The sequence below is a fragment of the Scyliorhinus torazame genome, chromosome 13, assembly GCF_047496885.1.
Source record: "Scyliorhinus torazame isolate Kashiwa2021f chromosome 13, sScyTor2.1, whole genome shotgun sequence".
NCBI lineage: Eukaryota > Metazoa > Chordata > Chondrichthyes > Carcharhiniformes > Scyliorhinidae > Scyliorhinus > Scyliorhinus torazame.
Genome location: NC_092719.1, coordinates 28,887,091 through 28,911,042, shown reverse-complemented (window position 1 = coordinate 28,911,042; position 23,952 = coordinate 28,887,091). Strand labels below are relative to the sequence as shown.

General features: G+C 46.7%; 1 protein-coding gene across 2 annotated transcripts in view; it reads right to left on the bottom strand.

Moving 5' to 3' along the window:
- Positions 1-23,952, bottom strand: part of tymp (thymidine phosphorylase) — a 45,999-nt gene that overhangs the window by 9,873 nt on the left and 12,174 nt on the right. For both annotated transcript variants that reach the window (XR_011934031.1, XM_072471224.1), the window contains exons 5-7: positions 19,826-19,955; positions 1,741-1,859; positions 314-476 (exon numbers count right to left, since the gene is read on the bottom strand). Coding sequence is in view for 1 of the 2 variants with exons in the window: in XM_072471224.1 (XP_072327325.1) it covers positions 314-476; positions 1,741-1,859; positions 19,826-19,955 (412 nt within the window). In the remaining variant the exon portion in view is untranslated. The remainder of the gene's footprint in view (positions 1-313; positions 477-1,740; positions 1,860-19,825; positions 19,956-23,952) is intronic.

The following is a 23,952-nucleotide window of genomic DNA, read 5'->3' as shown; positions in this document are numbered from 1 at the left end:
GGAAGAATTTCTCCCAAAAGATATGGGACATGTCGTGCAGATTACCAAAATGATGGTTAATCTGATGCCTTTGAGAAGAAGCTGCAACTGTACCTAAAGACTCAGGGAATGCGATAGTAATAAACCTGGGAGTTTCAAAGAGTGCACAAGTGTTTAGGTTGAAGAGGACAGAGTCCACAACCAAAGTAGTTCATGCAATGGCTGCCAAAGGAATGAGACAGATGACCATCCTCATTCAAGATTTCCTGAGTCCTTGATTACCCACAATGTCCACCCCTCACATATTGAATGCAATTCTTGGTGAAGTACTAACCTAAGCAGGTGACCAATTCCTCCAAGTCCTTGGGCCCCTTTCCCTTCAGGCATTCAATGGATTCAATGACTTCTAGAGAATTCCCAACACATCTTCCAATGGGATTGTCCATCCTAGAGAGAGCAGCAGCTGTTTGGATCCCCAAGTGATTTCCAACATCTACCTAAAGGTTTAAAAAATAAATGTTGCTTTGTCACTGTGGCACTCACAAGAGAGGAAATGGTGCATTCAGTGAATCAAGGGAAGAGTTGGAGTTACTCAGCTTGTTGGGAAGGCACCAACTGCTAGGCAAGAAGCAAGGATAAAAGGCTTTGGAAATCCATGCCACATTAAGTTACTGACTTGGAGTAATCCTTGGAGTAAAACTGCAAAGCCCCTGGGCGGGATTCTCCGACCCCGCACCGGGTCGGAGAATCGGCGGGGGAGGGGGGCGAATCATGTGACTCCGCTCCGACGCTGGTCCGCCGATTCTCTGGCGACCAGAGAATCGGCGCCAATGGTGCCGGCGCGGTCGCCTCGCCGCCGGTCGGGGGCCGCTCAATGCGGCCCCCCCCCGGCAATTCTCTGCGCTCGACGGACCGAGTGCCCGCCAGTTCAACTGAGTCCCACCGGCATAGTTCGCATGTGGTCCTACCTGGTGGGACCTCGGCGTTCATGCTGCGAGGGCCGTCCTGGTGTGGGTGGGGGTGATCCGACATCCGGGAGAGGCCTCCATGGTGGCCAGGCCCGCGATCGGGGACTACTAATCGGCGGGCGGGCTAATCCCGGGGGGGCCTATGTTCCACCGCGCCGGGCCCCTGTATGGCTCTATCATGTTGCCCGGGGGCTGGCGCGGAGAGGGCAACGCACATGTATGCGCGGACTCACGCGGCCGTGGCGCGCATGCGTAGACAAGCCCACCCGTGCTGGTGCCCATATCGGCAGCTGGAGCTGCGTGAAGCGCTCCAGTGCCGTGCTGGCCCCCTGTGTGGCGTAGGATCGCTGCTCCTAGGGGCCAGCTGACGCCGTCGTAAAACGCTCGGGCGTTTACGACGGCGTCAACACTTAGCCCCATTAGCGAAGAACCCCGCCTCCTGTCACCAGCATCACCAAAGGGATGGACTTGCAACTTTAAACTTGCAATTGTAAACTTCAAACTTCAAGGTTCACAGTTTCTGTAATTCTCCTTTTCTGACATATTCTGGCCTTGAATGTGATTCTTTCTGGAGGGATAACTTTCCTCCCCAGTTTCTGGGTCTCTTGCAGGGTGGAAAAGCCCAGGAATAGCCTGAAGAGTTGCTGTACAAATTCATGGGCATCCACGAATCCCTAAAGTTGTCAGAGAATGGCAAAGAGATAACTCTCAGTCAAACCTATTCTCCTCTCCACTCTCCCTGTTTCTCTCCCTCACCACAGTTTGATGGAGATGTTTTGGAGTGCGTACTGACCAGATATTGTGCCAGCTCTCTGGCTCGATTGATCTCCTTGTATAACGCTCCTTCTCCGTATTTCACATCCAAAATCAGGGCATTAAGAGACTCCGCTCCTTTCTTCGATATTATGGAAGCTGAAAATTAGAAACTGCGTGTTACCAAAAACAACCAATCCTTCATCACTGACCTCGTTACAGGAACAGCTTATTGTCCAAAATCTTTTCCAGCTTGCCTCAGTAAATTTTGACATTGATCTTTCTTTTACTTGAACTGCTTGAAAAAGTTTAGTCCAATCAAACAAAATGATGGTAAAGATAGATGCCATAATAGAAATAATGTTGTCTGTGAGCTGCAATATAGGGAGATCAGTGTACAGATTGTGGTGACTGTATTATGCCAATAATCCACCATTGTATTTGTTTCTGTGCTGTGCCCTTGTATCTGTATCTGTGCTACACTGTTGCCCTTATGAGCTCCTCCTATGGGCCATTGTATGGCATTATCCGTAGGGGAACATGTTGGGGCCTGTATGGGCTCCGCCCATGGCTCCTCCACTTGAAGGGAGGTATAAGTCGACCAGTAGGTGGTTCTCAGTATTGGATCAGTCGCAGGCAGGCACTGTTCTAAGTTGATTTATGCCACGGTTTACTTCTACTCTTGTCTCGAGTGAATTGATGGTTGCATCATAGATACAGCAGCTCACACTGCAGTTAAACAGGGTGATGGGAAGGCCACAGACAGAGCTCTTCATTCAGTTTTGAGTGGCCTACCTTACGGCAGCCATATTGGGATCAAAGGAAGGCCGGTAATGAGTCACCAGGGGGATATCAGGGATTGAGTGACAGGCTAACCCTTGGGTCATATTACTTGGGGGTTATCAGGTGAGAATGTGGAACACAATTAGTGGGATTCTCTATTTGAGAGATTGCGGGGGGGGGGGGGGGGGGAGAGGGAGGTTCCACGGTCCCGATGGGGGCACCAGTTCACGAACCGTTCAGAACATTCAAATGGGCCAGCACGCGTGCCAGGTGAAACTAGTCCAATTGCAACTCACGGTGGCAACGGATTCGCTGGGAGTGGGATTAGACTAGTGAGCCTGACAAACTGGAGTTGCATATAAGCACCCCACTGCCCAGACACTCTCATTCTAGCCAAGAACCAAGAAGATGGCACCACGAAGGGCAGCCCCAAGGTTCGCCGATGCAGAGCGAGAGATATTGCTGGATGCTGTGGAGGAGAGGCGGGACACCCTGTTTTCTGGGGTCGGAAGGAGGCCACCACTCGCTGACATCAACTGGAGCTGGGCGCAGGTGGCAGAGGCCTTAAGCGCCGGCCGTGGGCACCACTGCGAGGATCAGCCAGCCATGCCGGAAGAAGCTGCACGAGTGAGTCACCATCACCATGGCTCCTGGCACCACCCTCGTCCACACACCCCTCACCCCTCCCACCCCCACCCCATGCAGCCCCTACCAGGCGGACAGTTAGACAGCGTTGCTGAGGATGGGTAACCCCCCAGGCCAGCCAGGGTGAGTCACCACCAATGCGCTCCTGACAGCACCCCCCACCCCCCGCCGGAATCCCGCGACTCACCAGACCATGTGGCAGGACCGTCCAAGGTCCCTCGCACCCCCCGCCACAACCCAGCAACACCCCGGAGCACATGTCCGAGGACATCCCCGACTTCTCATCACTGCTGTCACCGGCACCCTCCACCAGCCCTGACACATTCGCCTCGGTTGGGCATTTTAATGAAGAGGTTCCTGTGCCGCGATCTGGTGTGCACCGCACACGTGCAGTGGGATATCAGGTGGAGCAAGGAACCCCGAGGATGGCACCTGGTTGTACCTTCGACCGCCGTCATGTCTGGTGGAATGCGTGCAAGCAGGGATGAGGCGAGGCGAGGGGGTGGCCACCCATTGGGACCGTAGCAGCTGTAGTGTGCCATGAGTCCTCTGTACAACGCATGGGTTGTGCCAACCCGTCCGGGGGCAGGGTGGGTGGGAGCAGGGGCGCAGGGGGCAGGTGGGGCTTAGTGACAGCCCGTGCTCCTGCGGGGTGGGCTAACTGGCAGTGCCAATGGTGGGGCATCTGCCCTGGGGGGTGGTATGCTAGGGAGGGTAGTATGGACCTGGTGCACGTGTCTGCTGTTCGGGGGGCACCCTGCTCTTTCCCTGCTCCCCCTGCTGTGGGGCAACGCCTCGGATGGGTGCACTGAGGAGTGCCAGCACCTGATGGGCCACTGACTGCGCTGGACCATGTTCATCCGAACAATGGGTCAGTTGGGGTCGGGGGTAGCCTGGGGGGGGGGGGGGTGGGGGGGCACCCATAAAGCCGGTGGTGCTCTGCATATTTATGGGTCACAGTGGGCAGTCAGTGGAGTGCGTAGCCAGGTGGCTGCCTTGCAGGCCGCGGCAATGGCAGTCTGTGCCCGGCTGCCCCGGTCCCAGGGGGACACCTCGGGCCCAAGTTCCATCTCCGGGTTGCCCCCCACTATTCCCCCTGGCCAGCGGCACGACTGTCAGCCCACTCTTGGGTCTTTGGGTGTTTTTCTGCCCTCCTCTCTCTCCCTCAGCAGCCACGGCGCACACTCCCCGTTTTAATGAGTGTTACTGTACGATTTGCATGCCCACGCTGATGTGGGACATGGAATGCATCCATGCTGCCGTCGAGGCTCTGGAGCATGACGCTCCATTTGGCGCCCGGCGCCGACTTCGATGTTCGGCCGACGCCCCATTCTCCAGCCAATTGCAATTCCGCCGTTATTGGACAGAGAATCCCGCCAAGAGGGGAAAGTGGCAATATAGAATCTATGAGCGGTTTAACATAGAACATAGAACATCGAACAGTACAGCACAGCACAGGCCCTTCGGCCCTCGATGTTGTGCTGAGCCTTGTCCGAAACCAAGATCAAGCAATCCCACTCCCTGACATTCTGGTGTGCTCCATGTGCCTATCCAATAACCGCTTGAAAGTTCCCAAAGTGTCCGACTCCACTATCAGAGCAGGCAGTCCATTCCACACCCTAACCACTCTCTGAGTAAAAAACCTACCACGGACATCAAGCCGCCTGTTAATAAACGCTAACACACTATAGGCCTTCTTCACGGCTCTGTCCACTTGAGTGGCAACCTTCAGAGATCTGTGGACATGAACCCCAAGATCTCTCTGTTCCTCCACGTTCCTCAGAATCCTGCCGTTGACCCTGTAAACCGCATTCAAATTATTTCTACCAAAATGAATCACCTCGCACTTAAAATGGAGATGTTTCAAGAGTAAGAGTTCAGAGAGTTGGAGTGAGATTGAACAGGGACTGATGTGCAGAGAACTGGGAGTTTCCATGGACAGCAGGTTGGCTGAGATGACAGGAGGAGCCAACTAGTCAACACATTCAAGACTCTCCGATTGGCTTCGGCAGGATTCTCAATTCCTGAGGGTGGGAATCTCCGTTGCCCGACACCAAAGTCGTACTGCGACCAAATCGGGGTCAGCGCCGCTTTTCAGATCCTGTGCCCCCTCCAAATCGGCGTCATCGAGGAGCACGGCGCACGCCGTTGTGACGACGTCAGCGTGTCGCATTGAGGCCCTGCCCTGATGCTCCGCCCCCAACGGGCCGAGTTCACCACTGCGCAGGTCGTGTGTGGTTAGTTTTCGCAACCCCGGTGTAGCGGCTGCGGACTGTGTCCAGTGCCACCACAGTCGGGGGGGGGGGGGGGGGTACTGCTGTCAGGAGGAGCTTCGGAGAGGGCTGGGGGAACTGGTGGGAGGGTGGTCCGGGGGTGACGACGGGTGGTCCAGGGGGACACTATTGCGCTGGCCGGGTCCGTGCTATGTTGTACGACGTGAATGCTGCAGGGCGTCGCCGTGCGCAGCCACGGACACGGCAATTCTCCGGCCGGTTACGTCAGGAACACCAGAGTTTTACCCGCCGCTGCTGCTAGCCCCCCACCGGGCAGAGCATCGATGCGGGGGCGACGCCGACTTTTTCATTTTAAAATTAGACACTTCTTCTGGACAGAGCCTCAAAATTGGAGAATCCTGCCCTAGCTCCCTGATTGACACTCGGGAGGCTGACAAGCTGCAGCCGCACATACACGTTACACACCCTGCACACACTTAGCCCAGCCAACAAGATGTCACTGGTTGTGCTGGAGCGCACCCATCCCTCTGATAGGTTGGCTGGAGTGCACCTAGGGGGGTGCCCTGGGGGGAGGACCTACGACCTCTTGCCCTAAATTCACAGTGGACAGTCAGCGGCAGGTGCAGCTGCCTAGCTGCTTTGTAGGCCGCGGCAATTGTGCTCTGTGCCCATCCACCCCGACCCCACAGCCCACCTCCTAGCCACCCTCCGCTACTCCCCATTGTCGTGTTGGGTGCTCTGCTACACAGACGAACCAACACGGTTGCAGATGGTACAACTCTGTTTTATTACTATCAATAACAACATCTGTAAACTTGTTTCTGTGGTTCGTTCATTACCCTTTAACCTGTAGACCCAGCCCAACACTAACTTGGAGAGGCACTCAGCACATGGTGGATGTCTGAGTGGCTTGCTGTGAGCTCTGTGCCCCGAGTTGTCTCCTGCTGGAATCAGCGGGAACTGTGGTGTTCCCCGTTTTATAGTGCGTGTGCCCTTGCTTGTGATTGGCTGTGATGTTGCGTGTGTGTTGATTGGTCCGTTGATCTGTCCATCAGTGTGTATGTGTGTTTGCACCATTAAGTTTATCTGAATATCATAGCCCTGGCAGAAGCCCCCGCCCGGCCAGCGGCACAACTGTCGGCAAACTCTGGCGATGTTGAACACTTTCCGTACCCCGTCTCTCTCCCTCAGCAGGCACGACGCCTGTTTCAAGATTTTTAAGAGTAGAAATGAACCTCGCCGTCAGGAATTCACCCCAATAGAGGCGGAGCATCGCGGAGGCCCCGGAGAATACCAGGTCAGGCCGCTAATGGTATGCCAATGGCATTTCCGGTATTGCGGACTGGAACGCTTCGACCCCGCTGTCGAGGTGACAGATAATTGCGATTTGGCGCAAAATTGGCACCCGCCACGATTTCGGCGTCAACACCGATTCTTGGCCCAATCGCGTTTCCCAATTCCGGGGGAGGCAGACGGATAATTTCGAGAGATTCTAGCTACAGGTCATACAGAACCTTCTATCTAACAAACTCTCCCAAGGTTAATTCTGGGAGGATGATTACAGTGAGGAAGTAGATCGGTTGATAGGGGAAGGTTTGGAGCTGCGAGAGGTTAACGATTCTGAAGGTCAGAGGTGAGGAAACAGCCTGTGGGTTTCTGAGATGTGTGTCACGGCTTACACAGCCTCTGCACCAGATGTTGGACAAACCTTTTTTTTAAATTTAGAGTATCGAATTCATTTTTCCAATTAAGGGCAATTTGGCGTGGGATGTGGGGTCGAAACGCACGGAAACCCAGGGAGAATGTGCAAACTCCACATGGATAGTGGGCCAGAGCCGGGATCGTATCTGGGACCTCGGCGCCGTGAGGCAGCAGTGCTAACCACTGCGCAACCGAGCTGCGTCGATGTTGGTCAAACCTGTTATCACTGAGTCATGTACCTCCTGTCAGTGTAACTCGCTCCCATTAACCCATTACTGTCAGTGTAACTCGCTCCCATTAACCCATTACTGTCAGTGTAACTCATTCTCATTAACCCATTACTGTCAGTGTAACTCATTCTCATTAACCCATTACTGTCTGTGTAACTCATTCTCATTAACCCATTACTGTCTGTGTAACTCACTCTCATGAACTCATTACTGTCTGTGTAACTTATTCTCATTAACCCATTACTGTCTGTGTAACTCATTCTCATTAACCCATTACTGTCTGTGTATCAATTCTCATTAACCCATTACTGTCAGTGTAACTCACTCTCGTCACCCATTACTGTCAGTATAACTCACTCTTGTAACCAATTACTGTCTGTGTAACTCATCCTCATTAACCCATTACTGTCAGTGTAACTCACTCTCGTCACCCATTACTGTCAGTATAACTCACTCTTGTAACCCATTACTGTCAGTGTAACTCATTCTCATTAACCCATTACTGTCTGTGTATCAATTCTCATTAACCCATTACTGCCAGTGTAACTCACTCTCATTAATCCATTACTGTCTGTGTAACTCATCCTCATTAACCCATTACTGTCTGTGTAACTCATCCTCATTAACCCATTACTGTCTGTGTAACTCATTCTCATTAACCCATTACTGTCAGTATAACTCACTTTCGTAACCCATTACTGTCTGTGCAACTCACTCTCATTAACCCGTTACTGTCAGTGTAACTCACTCTCATTAACCCATTACTGTCCATGTAACTAACTCTCGTAACCCATTACTGTCTGTGTGACTGATTCTCGTTAACCTTAGTGTCAGTTTAACTCACACTCACTGCCCATTAGTGACAGTGTAACTCGCTTTCGTTAACCCATTACTGTCATTGTAACTCGCTTTCGTTAATTCATTACTGTCAGTGTAACTCCGTCTCGTTAACCCATTACTATCAGTGTAATTCACTCTCACTACCCTTTAGTGTCAGTGTAGCTCACTTTCATTAACCCATTACTGTCTGTGTAACTCATTCTCATTAACCCATTACTGTCTGTGTAACGCATTCTCATTAACCCATTACTGTCAGTATAACTCACTCTCGTAACCCATTACTGTCAGTGTAACTCATTCACATTAACCCATTACTGTCTGTGTGACTGATTCTCGTTAAGCTTAGTGTCTGTTTAACTCACACTCTGCCCATTAGTGACAGTGTAACTCGCTTTCGTTAAACCATTACTGTCAGTGTAACCCACTCTCATTAAACCATCACTGTCAGTGTAACTCACTCTCATTAACCCATTACTATCAGTGTAAGTCACTCTCACTACCCTTTAGTGTCAGTGTAGTTCACTTTCATTAACCCATTACTGTCAGTACACTCGCTCTCATGAACATATTACTGTCAGTGTAACTCGCTCTCATTAACCCATTACTGTCACTGTAAGTCACTCTCATTAACCCGTTACTGTCTGTGCAATTCACTCTCATTAACCCATTACTGTCAGTGTAACTCATTCTCATTAACCCATTACTGTCAGTGTAACTCGCTCCCATTAACCCATTACTGTCAGTGTAACTCGCTCTCGTTAACCCATTACTGTCAGTGTAACCCGCTCTCATTAACCCATCACTGTCAGTGTAAGTCACTCTCATTAACCCATTACTGTCAGTGTAACTCGCTCTCGTTAACCCATTACTGTCAGTGTAGCTCACTCTCATTAACCCATTACTGTCAGTGTAACTCATTCTCATTAACCCATTACTGTCAGTGTAACGCACTCTTGTTAACCCATTACTGTCAGTGTAACTCACTCTCATTAACCCATTACTGTCAGTGTAACTCACTCTCATTACCCCATTACTGTCAGTGTAACTCGCTCCCATTAACCCATTACTGTCTGTGTAACCCGCTCTCATTAACCCATCACTGTCAGTGTAATTCACTCTCACTACCCTTTAGTGTCAGTGTAACTCACTCTCGTTAACCCATTACTGTCAGTACCACTCGCTCTCATTAACCCATTACTGTCAGTGTAAGTCACTCTCACTGCCCGTAAGTGTCAGTGTTACTCACTCCCGTTGACCCATTACTGTCAGTGTTACTCACTCTCACTACCCTTTAGTGTCAGTGTAACTCACTTTTATTAACCCATTATTGTCAGTACCACTCGCTCTCATGAACCCATTACTGTCAGTGTAACTCACTCTCACTGCCCTTAAGTGTCAGTGTCACTCACTCTCATTGACCCATTACTGTCTGTCTAATTCGCTCTCATTAACCCATTACTATCAGTGTAACTCACCCTCACTGCCCGTTAGTGTCAGTGTAACTCACTTTCGTTAACCCATTACTGTCAGTGTAAGTCACTCTCATTAACCCATTACTGTCAGTGTAAGTCACTCTCATTAACCCGTTACTGTTAGTGTAACTCCGTCTCGTTAACCCATTACTGCCAGTGTAACTCTGTCTCGTTAACCCATTACTGCCTGTGTAACTTGATCTCGTTAACCCATTACTGCCAGTGTAACTCCGTCTCGTTAACCCATTACTGCCAGTGTAACTCCGTCTCGTTAACCCATTACTGCCAGTGTAACTCCGTCTCGTTAACCCATTACTGCCAGTGTAACTCCGTCTCGTTAACCCATTACTATCAGTGTAACTCAATCTCGTTAACCCATTACTAACAGGGTAATTCACTCTCAATACCCTTTAGTGTCAGTGTAGCTCACTTTCATTAACCCATTACTGTCAGTACAACTCGCTCTCGTTAACATATTACTGTCAGTGTAACTCGCTCTTGTTAACCCATTACTGTCAGTGTAAGTCACTCTCCTAACCCATTATTGCCTATGTAACTCATTCTCATTAACCCATTACTGTCAGTGTCACTCACTCTCGTTGACCCATTACTGTCAGTGTCACTCACTCTCACTGCCCGTAAGTGTCAGTGTCACTCACTCTCGTTGACCCATTACTGTCAGTGTAACTCACTCTCACTGCCCGTAAGTGTCAGTGTCACTCACTTTCGTTAACCCATTACTGTCAGTGTAAGTCACTCTCATTAACCCATTACTGTCAGTGTAACTCCGTCTCGTTAACCCATTACTGCCAGTCTAACTCCGTCTCGTTAACCCATTACTGCCAGTGTAACTCCGTCTCGTTAACCCATTACTGCCTGTGTAACTCGATCTCGTTAACCCATTACTGCCAGTGTAACTCCATCTCGTTAAACCATTACTGCCAGTGTAACTCCGTCTCGTTAACCCATTACTATCTGTGTAACTCAATCTCGTTAACCCATTACTAACAGGGTAATTCACTCTCACTACCCTTTAGTGTCAGTGTAGCTCACTTTCATTAACCCATTACTGTCAGTACAACTCGCTCTCGTTAACATATTACTGTCAGTGTAACTCGCTCTTGTTAACCCATTACTGTCAGTGTAAGTCACTCTCGTAACCCATTATTGCCTATGTAACTCATTCTCATTAACCCATTACTGTCAGTGTAACTCGCTCTCGTTAACCCATTACTGTCAGTGTAGCTCACTCTCATTAACCCGTTACTGTCAGTGTAACTCTGTCCTGTTAACCCATTACTGCCAGTGTAACTCGATCTCGTTAACCCATTACTATCAGTGTAACTCGATCTCATTAACCCATTACTATCAGTGTAAGTCACTCTCACTACCCTTTAGTGTCAGTGTAGCTCACTTTCATTAACCCATTACTGTCAGTACCACTCGCTCTCATTAACATATTACTGTCAGTGTAACTCGCTCTCGTTAACCCATCACTGTCTGTGTAAGTCACTCTCGTAATCCATTACTGTCAGTGTAACTCATTCTAATTAACCTATTACTGTCAGTGTAACTCGCTCTCATTAACCCATTACTGTCTGTGTAACTCACTCTCATTAACCCATTACTGTCAGTGTAAGTCACTCTCATTAACCCGTTACTGTCTGTGCAATTCACTCTCATTAACCCATTACTGTCAGTGTAAGTCACTCTCATTAACCCGTTACTGTCTGTGCAATTCACTCTCATTAACCCATTACTGTCAGTGTAACTCACTCTCATTAACCCATTACTGTCAGCGTAACTCGCTCCCATTAACATTACTGTCAGTGTAATTCACTCTCATTAACCCATTACTGTCTGTGTAACCCGCTCTCATTAACCCATCACTGACAGTGTAATTCACTCACTACCCTTTAGTGTCAGTGTAACTCACTTTTATTAACCCATTATTGTCAGTACAACTCGCTCTCATTAACCGATTACTGTCAGTGTAACTCACTCTCACTGCCCGTAAGTGTCAGTGTAACTCACTCTCGTTGACCCATTACTGTCAGTGTTACTCACTCTCGTTGACCCATTACTGTCAGTGTAACTCACTCTCACTGCCCGTAAGTGTCAGTGTCACTCACTCTCGTTGACCCATTACTGTCAGTGTTACTCACTCTCGTTGACCCATTACTGTCAATGTTACTCACTCTCACTGCCTGTTAGTGTCAGTGTAACTCACTCTCACTGCCCGTAAGTGTCAGTGTCACTCACTCTCGTTGACCCATTACTGTTAGTGTCACTCACTCTCGTTGACCCATTACTGTCTGTCTAATTCACTCTCATTAACCCATTACTATCAGTGTAACTCACTCTCACTGCCCGTAAGTGTCAGTGTAACTCACTCTCGTTAACCCATTACTGTCAGTACCACTCGCTCTCATTAACCCATTACTGTCAGTGTAACTCACTCTCACTGCCCTTAAGTGTCAGTGTCACTCACTCTCGTTGACCCATTACTGTCAGTGTCACTCACTCTCGTTGACCCATTACTGTCAGTGTCACTCACTCTCACTGCCCATAAGTGTCAGTGTCACTCACTCTCGTTGACCCATTACTGTCAGTGTAACTCACTCTCACTGCCCGTAAGTGTCAGTGTCACTCACTCTCGTTGACCCATTACTGTCTGTCTAATTCGCTCTCATTAACCCATTACTATCAGTGTAACTCACCCTCACTGCCCGTTAGTGTCAGTGTAACTCACTTTCGTTAACCCATTACTGTCAGTGTAAGTCACTCTCATTAACCCATTACTGTCAGTGTAAGTCACTCTCATTAACCCGTTACTGTTAGTGTAACTCCGTCTCGTTAACCCATTACTGCCAGTGTAACTCAGTCTCGTTAACCCATTACTGCCTGTGTAACTCGATCTCGTTAACCCATTACTGCCAGTTTAACTCCGTCTCGTTAACCCATTACTGCCAGTGTAACTCCGTCTCATTAACCCATTACTATCTGTGTAACTCAATCTCGTTAACCCATTACTAACAGGGTAATTCACTCTCACTACCTTTTAGTGTCAGTGTAGCTCACTTTCATTAACCCATTACTGTCAGTACAACTCGCTCTCGTTAACATATTACTGTCAGTGTAACTCGCTCTTGTTAACCCATTACTGTCAGTGTAAGTCACTCTCGTAACCCATTATTGCCTATGTAACTCATTCTCATTAACCCATTACTGTCAGTGTCACTCACTCTCGTTGACCCATTACTGTCAGTGTCACTCACTCTCACTGCCCGTAAGTGACAGTGTCACTCACTCTCGTTGACCCATTACTGTCAGTGTAACTCACTCTCACTGCCCGTAAGTGTCAGTGTCACTCACTTTCGTTAACCCATTACTGTCAGTGTAAGTCACTCTCATTAACCCATTACTGTCAGTGTAAGTCACTTTCATTAACCCGTTACTGTTAGTGTAACTCCGTCTCGTTAACCCATTACTGCCAGTGTAACTCCGTCTCGTTAACCCATTACTGCCAGTGTAACTCCGTCTCGTTAACCCATTACTGCCTGTGTAACTCGATCTCGTTAACCCATTACTGCCAGTGTAACTCCGTCTCCTTAACCCATTACTGTCAGTGTAACTCGCTCTCGTTAACCCATTACTGTCAGTGTAAGTCACTCTCATGAACCCGTTACTGCCAGTGTAACTCGATCTCGTTAACCCATTACTATCAGTGTAACTCGATCTCGTTAACCCATTACTATCAGTGTAATTCACTCTCACTACCCTTTAGTGTCAGTGTAGCTCACTTTCATTAACCAATTACTGTCAGTACCACTCGCTCTCATTAACATATTACTGTCAGTGTAACTCGCTCTCGTTAACCCATCACTGTCTGTGTAAGTCACTCTCGTAATCCATTACTGTCAGTGTAACTCATTCTCATTAACCCATTACTGTCAGTGTAACTCGTTCTCGTTAACCCATTACTGTCTGTGTAACTCACTCTCATTAACCCATTACTGTCAGTGTAAGTCATTCTCATTAACCCGTTACTGTCTGTGCAATTCACTCTCATTAACCCATTACTGTCTGTGTAACCCGCTCTCATTAACCCATCACTGACAGTGTAATTCACTCTCACTACCCTTTAGTGTCAGTGAAACTCACTTTTACTAACCCATTATTGTCAGTACCACTCGCTCTCATTAACCCATTACTGTCAGTGTAACTCACTCTCACTGCCCGTAAGTGTCAGTGTCACTCACTCTCGTTGACCCATTACTGTCAGTGTTACTCACTCTCGTTGACCCATTACTGTCATTGTTACTCACTCTCACTGCCTGTTAGTGTCAGTGTAACTCACTCTCACTGCCCGTAAGTGTCAGTGTCACTCACTCTCGTTGACCCATTACTGTTAGTGTCACTCACTCTCGTTGACCCATTACTGTCTGTCTAATTCACTCTCATTAACCCATTACTATCAGTGTAACTCACTCTCACTGCCCGTAACTGTCAGTGTCACTCACTCTCGTTGACCCATTACTGTCAGTGTAACTCACTCTCACCGCCCGTAAGTGTCAGTGTCACTCACACTCGTTGACCCATTTCAGTCAGTGTAACTCACTCTCATTAACCCATTACTGTCTGTGTAACTCACTCTCATTAACCCATTGCTGTCAGTGTAACTCACTCTCGTTAACCCATTACTGTCAGTGTAACTCACTCTCATTAACCCATTACTGACAGTGTAACTCACTCTCATTAACCCATTACTGTCTGTGTAACTCACTCTTGTTAACCCATCACTGTCAGTGTAACTCACTCTCATTAACCCATTACTGTCAGTGTAACTCACTCACATTAACCCATTACTGTCAGTGTAACTCGCTCCCATTAACCCATTACTGTCAGTGTAACTCACTCTCATTAACCCATTACTGTCTGTGTAACCCGCTCTCATTAACCCATCACTGTCAGTGTAATTCACTCTCACTACCCTTTAGTGTCAGTGTAACTCACTTTCATTAACCCATTACTGTCAGTACCACTCGCTCTCATTAACCCATTACTGTCAGTGTAACTCACTCTCACTGCACGTAAGTGTCAGTGTCACTCACTCTCGTTGACCCATTACTGTCAGTGTCACTCACTCTCGTTGACCCATTACTGTCAGTGTTACTCACTTTCACTGCCCGTTAGTGGCAGTGTAACTCACTCTCATTAACCCATTACTGTCTGTCTAATTCGCTCTCATTAACCTATTACTGTCAGTGTAACTCACCCTCACTGCCCGTTAGTGTCAGTGTAACTCACTTTCGTTAACCCATTTCAGTCAGTGTAAATCGCTCTCATTAACCCATTACTGTCAGTGTAAGTCACTCTCATTAACCCATTACTGTCAGTGTAAGTCACTCTCATTAACCCATTACTGTCAGTGTAAGTCACTCTCATTAACCCGTTACTGTTAGTGTAACTCCGTCTCGTTAACCCATTACGGCCAGTGTAACTCCGTCTCGTTAACCCTTTACTGCCAGTGTAACTCCGTCTCGTTAAACCATTACTGCCTGTGTAACTCGATCTCGTTAACCCATTAGTATTAGTGTAATTCACTCTCACTACCCATTAGTGTCAGTGTAGCTCACTTTCATTAACCCATTACTGTCAGTGTAACTCACTCTCGTTAACCCATTACTGTCAGTGTAACTCGCTCCCATTAACCCATTACTGTCAGTGTAACTCACTCTCGTTAACCCATTACTGTCAGTGTAACTGGCTCCCATTAACCCATTACTGCCAGTGTAACTCACTCTCGTTAACCCATTACTGCCAGTGTAAGTCACTCTCATTAACCCGTTACTGTCAGTGTAACTCACTCTCGTTAACCCATTACTGTCAGTGTAACTCGCTCTCATTAACCCATTACTGCCAATGTAACTCGATCTCGTTAACCCATTACTGTCAGTGTAACTCGCTCTTGTTAACCCATTACTGCCAGTGTAAGTCACTCTCATTAACCCGTTACAGTCAGTGTAACTCTGTCTCGTTAACCCATTACTGCCAGTGTAACTCGATCTCGTTAACCCATTACTATCAGTGTAACTCGATCTCGTTAACCCATTACTATCAGTGTAATTCACTCTCACTACCCTTTAGTGTCAGTGTAGCTCACTTTCATTAACCCATTACTGTCAGTACCACTCGCTCTCGTTAACATATTACTGTCAGTGTAACTCACCCTCACTGCCCGTTAGTGTCAGTGTAACTCACTTTCGTTAACCCATTTCAGTCAGTGTAAATCGCTCTCATTAACCCATTACTGCCAATGTAACTCGATCTCGTTAACCCATTACTGTCAGTGTAACTCGTTCTTGTTAACCCATTACTGCCAGTGTAAGTCACTCCCATTAACCCATTACTGTCAGTGTAACTCACTCTCATTAACCCATTACTGTCAGTGTAACTCGCTCCCATTAACCCATTACTGTCAGTGTAACTCACTCTCGTTAACCCATTACTGTCTGTGTAACTCACTCTCATTAACCCATTACTGTCAGTGTAAGTCACTCTCATTAACCCGTTACTGTCTGTGCAATTCACTCCCATTAACTCATTACTGTCAGTGTAACTCACTCTCATTAACCCATTACTGTCAGTGTAACTCGCTCCCATTAACCCATTACTGTCAGTGTAACTCACTCTTGTTAACTCATTACTGTCTGTGGAACTCACTCTCATTAACCCATTACTGTCTGTGTAACCCGCTCTCATTAATCCATCATTGTCAGTGTAAGTCACTCTCATTAACCCATCACTGTCAGTGTAATTCACTCTCACTACCCTTTAGTGTCAGTGTAGCTGACTTTCATTAACCCATTACTGTCAGTACCACTCGCTCTCGTTAACCTATTACTGTCGTTAACATACTCTCACAACCCATTACTGTCAGTGTACCTTACTCTCATTACCTGTTAGTGTCAGTGTAACTCACACTCGTTAATAAATTACTGTCAGAGTAACTTACTCTCACTACCAGTTAGTGTGTGTAACTCACTCTCGTTAACCCAACACTATAAGTGTAACTCACTCTCACTGCCCATTAGTGTCAGTGTAACTCACCCTCATTAACGCATTACTGTCAGTATAACTCACTCTCACTACCTGTTAGTGTCAGTGTAACTCACTCTCGTTAATACATTACTGTCAGTGTAACACACTCTCATTACCTGTTAGTGTCAGTGTCACTCACTCTCGTAAATGCATTACTGTCAGTGTAACTAACTCTCACTACCCATTAATGTCAGTGTAACTCACTCTCGTTAATACATTACTGTCAGTATAACTCACTCTCACTACCTGTTAGTGTCAGTGTAACTCACTCTCATAAATGCATTACTGTCAGTGTAACTAACTCTCACTACCCATTAATGTCAGTGTAACTCACTCTCGTTAATACATTACTGTCAGTGTTACTCACTCTCACTACCTGTTAGTGTCAGTATAACTCACTCTCGTTAAAACATTACTGTCAGTGTAACTCACTCTCACTACCTGTTAGTGTCAGTGTAACTCACTCTCGTTAATACATTACTGTCAGTGCTACTCACTCTCACTACCTGTTAGTGTCAGTATAACTCACTCTCGTTAATACATTACTGTCAGTGTAACTCACTCTCACTACATGTTGCTGTCAGTGTAACTCACTCGCACTACCTGTTAGTGTCAGTGTAACTCGCTCTAGTTATCCCATTACTGTCTGTGTAACTCTCTCTCATTAACCCATTACTGTCAGTGTAAGTCACTCTCATTAACCCATTACTGCCAGTGTAACTCACTCTCACTACTGTTAGTGTCAGTGTAACTCACTCTCTTTAATACATTACTGTCGGTGCAACTTACTCTCACTACCTGTTAGTGTCAGTGTAACTCACTCTCACTACTGTTAGTGTCAGTGTAACTCACTCTCGTTAATACATTACTGTCGGTACAACTTACTCTCACTACCTGTTAGTGTCAGTGTAACTAACTCTCACTACCTGTTAGTGTCAGTGTAACTAACTCTCACTACCTGTTAGTGTCAGTGTAAGTCAGTCTCGTTAATTTATTACTGTCTGTGTAACTCGCCCTCATTAACCCATTAATGTCAATGTACCTCAGTCTCACTGCCCGTTAGTGTGCGTAACCGGCTCTCGTTAACCCATTACTGTCAGTACCACTCGCTCTCATTAACCCATTCCTGTCAGTGTAACTTTCTGCCATTAACCCATTACTGTCAGTGTAACTTTCTGCCATTAACCCTTTACTGTCAGTGTAACTTTCCGCCATTAACCCATTACTGTCAGTGTAACTCACTCTCACTGCCCGTAAGTGTCAGTGTAACTCAATCTCGTTAACCCATTACTGTCTGTCTAATTCACTCTCACAACCCATTACTGTCAGTGTAACTCACTCTCACTACTGTTAGTGTCAGTGTAACTCACTCTCGTTAATGCATTACTGTTAGTGTAACTCACTCTCACTACCTGTTAGTGTCAGTGTAACTCACTCTCGTTCATACATTACTGACAGTGTAACTCACTCTCACTACCCATACTGTCAGTGTAACTCACTCTCACTACTGTTAGTGTCAGTGCAACTCACTCTCGTTAATGCATTGCTGTCAGTGTAACTCCCTCTCACTACCGGTTAGTGTCAGTGTAACTCACTCTCACTGCCTGTTAGTGTCAGTGTAACTCACTCTCACTACCTGTTAGTGTCACTGTAACTCACTCTCGTTAATGCATTACTGTCAGTGTAACTCACTCTCATTACCTGTTAGTGTCAGTGTAACTCACTCTCACTACCTGTTAGTGTCAGTGTAGCTCACTCTCGTTAATGCATTACTGTCAGTATAACTCACTCTCACTACCTGTTAGTGTCAGTGTAACTCACTCTCACTACCTGTTAGTGTCGGTGTAACTCACTCGCTTTAATACATTACTGTCAGCGTAACTCACTCTCATTACCTGTTAGTGTCAGTGTAACTCACTCTCACTACCTGTTAGTGTCAGTGTAACTCAGTCTCGTTAATGCATTACTGTTAGTGTAACTCACTCTCATTACCTGTTAGTGTCGGTGTAACTCACTCTCACTACCTGTTAGTGTCGGGGTAACTCACTCTCACTACCTGTTAGTGTCAGTGTAACTCACTCTCTTTAATACATTATTGTCAGTGTAACTTACTCTTACTACCTGTTAGTGTCAATGTAACTCACTCTCACTACCTGTTAGTGTCAGTGTAACTCAGTCTCGTTAATACATTACTGTCAGTGTAACTCACTCTCACTACCTGTTAGTGTCAGTGTAACTTACTCTTACTACCTGTTAGTGTCAGTGTAACTCACTCTCATTACCTGTTAGTGTCAGTGTAACTCACTCTCACTACCTGTTAGTGTCAATATAACTCACTCTCACTACCTGTTAGTGTCAGTGTAGCTCACTCTCACTACCTGTTAGTGTCAATGTAACTCACTCTCACTACCTGTTTGTGTCAGTGTAACTCACTCTCTTTAATACATTACCGTCAGTGTAACTCACTCTCACTACCTGTTAGTGTCAGTGTAACTCACTCTCGTTAATACATTACTGTCAGCATAACTCACTCTCATTACCTGTTCGTGTCAGTCAAACGCACTGTCTTTAATACATTACTGTCAGTGTACCTTACTCTCACTACCAGCTGGTGTGTGTAACTCACTCTCGTTAACCCAATACTGTTAGTGTAACACACTCTCACTGCCCATTAGTGTCAGTGCAACTCACTCTCACTACCTGTTAGTGTCAGTGTAACTCACTCTCACTACCTGTTAGTGTCAGTGTAAGTCACTCTCGTTAATACATTCCTGTCAGTGTAACTTACTCTCACTACCTGTTAGTGTCAGTGTAACTCACTCTCACTACCTGTTAGTGTCAGTGTAAGTCACTCTCGTTAATACATTCCTGTCAGTGTAACTCACTCTCACTACCTGTTAGTGACAGTGTAACTCACTCTCGTTAACCCATTACTATCAGTGTAACTCACACTCATTAATCCATTAATGTCAATGTAACTCACTCACTGCCCGTTAGAGTCAGTGTAACTCACTCTCATTTACTCATTACTGTGAGCGTAACTCACTCTCGTTAACCCATTATTGCCTGTGTAACTCATTCTCACTGCCAGTCATGTGTGACCCGTTCTCACTAACCTGCTATGAGAGGCAGACTGTCCACTGTCGATGTCACATCCCTGATCGCGTAAAGCTTCTTATCAGCAGGCACCAGGTCAGCGGTCTGACCGACAATACAACAACCAACCGTCTTCAAGATATCCGTCATCTGCAGACAAGAGAAAGACATCCAAATATCACTCCAATTTCCTCACAGTCGCTGGCCCAAAGGAGCTAAGGTAGAATAGTTCACTGTGTAACTGTGTAGATTCACTGTTTAGTCAATAGGGTAATGATACCTCTCCCTGGCAACTGATTGTGTCCAACAACATATCTAATTATATTTCTGGACATCGGCACTTATTTTAATTCCTTTTCTTCAGGCTCTTGTTTTCAATGAAAGTGATAACATCCGGGCAGGAAGCAGGTAATCAACATGAAAAATTACATCTTGGCTTGAAAACTTAGTGGTGTTACTTCTCGTCTTCAGGGAAGTGGCCCTGTTACCCATGCCAGCCAGGCCGACATGTGACTCCTGTCCAGTCTGAACGGTGATATTCTAATGCTGTACGAGAGAGTCAGTGTGTTGTAACAGGGGGGCTGGGTAGAGCTACGCCTTCGCCACTGGAACAGTGTCCAGTCATAGCCCAAAGTCACCATCTGCAGGCTCCTGGAGGGAGTGCAACTCTAAATAAAAGCTGAAATGCTGGGTAAAGAAAGACTTGCAATTTATGTGGAACATTTCAACACCACCAGACACCTCAAAGAGCTTTCCAGCCAATGAAGTACTCAGAAAGTGCCATCACCGTTGTAAGGCAGGAAATTAACAAGATGGAGTTTCCCCTGAAACATTCATGTTTACTGGAAGCAGGGAGAGGATGTGATTTAAATAGGACTGGTTGGTTCCCCTCCTTAAAAGGTTAAGGGGAGTTTTAATGCTCGTGTTTAAAATTAGGAAGGGTTTTGGCGGTGTAAATAAAGAGAAGCTTTATTTCCCTGCTGGGTTTGAAGTACCTGGAAAGGAATTTGGGGTGACATGAGGAGAGTCTTATTACGCAGCAGGTTCTTGTGATCGGGAATGGACGTCTGAAAGGATGGTGACTGCAGGTGGAGTAATAACTTTCAAAAGGAAATTCGAAAAATACTTCTGGGGGGGGGGGGGGGATGTCTCCGGGCTATCTGGAAAAGGCGGAAGAATTGTTACAGCAGAGAAGGAGGCCATTGAGTTCATCGAGTCTGGCCTGGCTCTCGAATGAGCTTTTCCCTTTGTAACATTCTCCCTTTTCAGATAACAGTCTAATTCCCTTTGAATGCTTCTGCCCCCATCATACTTTCATACGAACATATGAATTAGGCCTGGAGGAGGCCACTCGGCCCCTCGAGCCTGCTCCGCCATGCGTAAGATCATCGCTGATCTGATCGTAACCTCAACCCCATGTTCCTGCCTACTCCCCGATAACCTTTCACCCCCTTGTTAATATCACCCCCTTGTTAATCAGGAATCTATCTCGCTCTGCCTCAAAAATGTTCAAAGACTCTGCTCCCACTGCCTTTTGAGGAAGAGAGTTCCAGAGACTCTCAACCCTCTGAGAGAAATTAATTTCTCCTCATCTGTCTTAAATGAGCCCACCCCTTATTTTTAAACAATGATCCAATGGCTCAAGGAGTGCATTAACAACACGTGTGAATTTTGTTTTTTAAATCACTTTTAATTACTTTATTAAATAATCTGTGCCCTTTCGTTCTTGATCCTTTCACGAGTATGAACAGCTTCTCCCTGTCTACTCTGTCCAGACTCCTCATGATTTTAAATACCTCTATCAAATCTCCTCTCAGTCTTCTTTTCTCGAAGGAAATCAGCCCTAATTTCTCCAAACTATCTTCATAACTGAAGTTCCTCATCCATGGAACCATTCTCATGAATCACTTCTACACTCTCTCCAATGCCTTCACATCTTTCCTTCAACATGGCGCCCAGAACTGGACATAGAAACATAGAAACAGAAAATAGATGCAGGTGGAGGCCATTCGGCCCTTCGAACCTGCTCCGCCAGTCATTATGATCATGGCTGATCATCCAACACAATAGCCTCAAAAGCCTGCCCCCCATGTCCTGCGACCCTCTTCGCCCTAAGTGCTATATCTAACTACTTGTTGAAAACATACAATGTTTTGGCCTCAACAACTTCCTGTGGTAACAAATTCCACAGGCCGACCACTCTCTGGGTGAAGAAGTTTCCCCTCATCTCTGTCCTAAATTGTCTACTCCGTATCCTCACACTGTGATCCCTGGTTTTGGACACACCCACCATCGGGAACATCCTTCCTCAGATAAGGAGACCAAAACTGCACACAATATTCCAGGTGTGGTCTCACCAAGGCCCTGTATAATTGCAGCAAGACACTGCTGCTCCTCTTGCTATGAAGGCCAAATACCATTTGCATTCTTTATCACCTGCGGTACCTGCATGCTTACCTTCAGTGACTGGTGTACGAGGACACCCAGGTTTCATTGCACTTTCCTCTCTCCTAATTTCTGGCCATTCAGATAATAGTCTGCCTTCTCGTTTTTGCCATCGAAATGGATAACCTCGCATTTCTCCATATTATACTGCACCTGCCATTCATTTGTCCACTCACTCAACTTGTCCAAATTACACTGAAGGATCCCTAGATCCTCCTCACAGCTCACCCCCCCCCCCTCCCCCTCCCCCTCCCTGCAACCTGGAGTCAGCTGCAAATTTGGAGATGTTCCATTTTGTTCCCTCATCTAAATCATTAATAGGGCGGTACGAACCCGGGTCACTATCCGTGTGGAGTTTGCACTTTCTCCCTTTGTCTGCGTGGGTCTCATCTCCACAACCCAAAGGTGTGTCAGGTAGGTGGATTGGCCATGCTAAATTGCCCCTTAATTGGAAAAAAAGAATTGGGTACTTTAAATTTTAAAAAATAATAATCAAATCATTAATATATATTGCAAATAGCTGAGGTCCTAACATCAATCCCTGTGATACCGCAATAGTCACTGCCTGCCAATTTGAAAAAGACCCATTAATTCCTACTCTTTGTTTCCTGTCTGCCAACCAATTTTCTATCCATTTTGTCATGGGAGTGTCCCTTTAAGAAATGTTTTTGTCTTATCACATGGCTTCAGTGATGGCATTGTGTGGGTGGAGCTGGGCTGTGGCTCTGAGTTTTACTTTCGCTTTGAGTTTGAACTGGTTTGTACAGCACAGGTTGAAAAAGAAGGTTCTTTTCCTCTATCTGCATTTTAAAAGCTGTTTCCAGACCGCTTGATATCTTGAAAAGAAATAATTGTTTTCTGGAAGAAATTCAAACCTGTTGTTTTGGAAAGGACACGAGCATCCACACCAGGTCTCAAGTGCTGTGTGCTGGGCCACACCTTTTGAAAAGGGTTTCTGGCTTATGGGATCTTGTTGTTAAATTGGAACAGCCAACGGGAGTAATCTATTAAGGGTTATACATAGAGTACTGTAGCTGTGTGGAGTATTTACGTATTTACTGTGTGTGTTTATAAAAATGTAACTAAATTCGTAGAATCAACTTTGTTTTTGATTAAAAGTGCTTAAGGCCTCTTTTGAATAACACCAACGATATCACTCCAGCATCCCCGTCCTTACTCGCGGGTTCTTGCCCACCCATACAAATTCAGTGATCACTTTGTTGACCCGTTTAAATAAGAACCGCGGGATCAAGATGGGGAGACACTGGAACACAAACAGGAATCGCCGGAGGACCGTCATCTTCACCGTCTGCATTCTCCCGGCTCGTGACAGAGGAGCGCGTCCCACCTCCGAAAAAAGTCCTTCATTTGGTCTACTAGTCGGGCCAGATTTAGCTTGTGCAGCCTTTCCCATTCCTGCGCCACTTGGATGCCTAGATATCTTAAGCTTTCCCTTACCACTCTAAGCGGCAGCTCTCCCAGTCACCTCTCCTGTCCTCTCGCCTGGACCGCAAACTTTTCCCCATATTTAGTTCATACCCCGAAAACAGGCCAAATTCCCCCAGAATCCTCATGATTTGTTCCATCCCCTCTGCTGGGTCCGATACCGACAGGAGCAGGTCGTCTGAGTAAAGCGAGACTCTGTGCTCCCCCCCCTCCCCTCCTCCTCCCCCCTCCCCACCCCGGCCCGGACCAGCCCCCT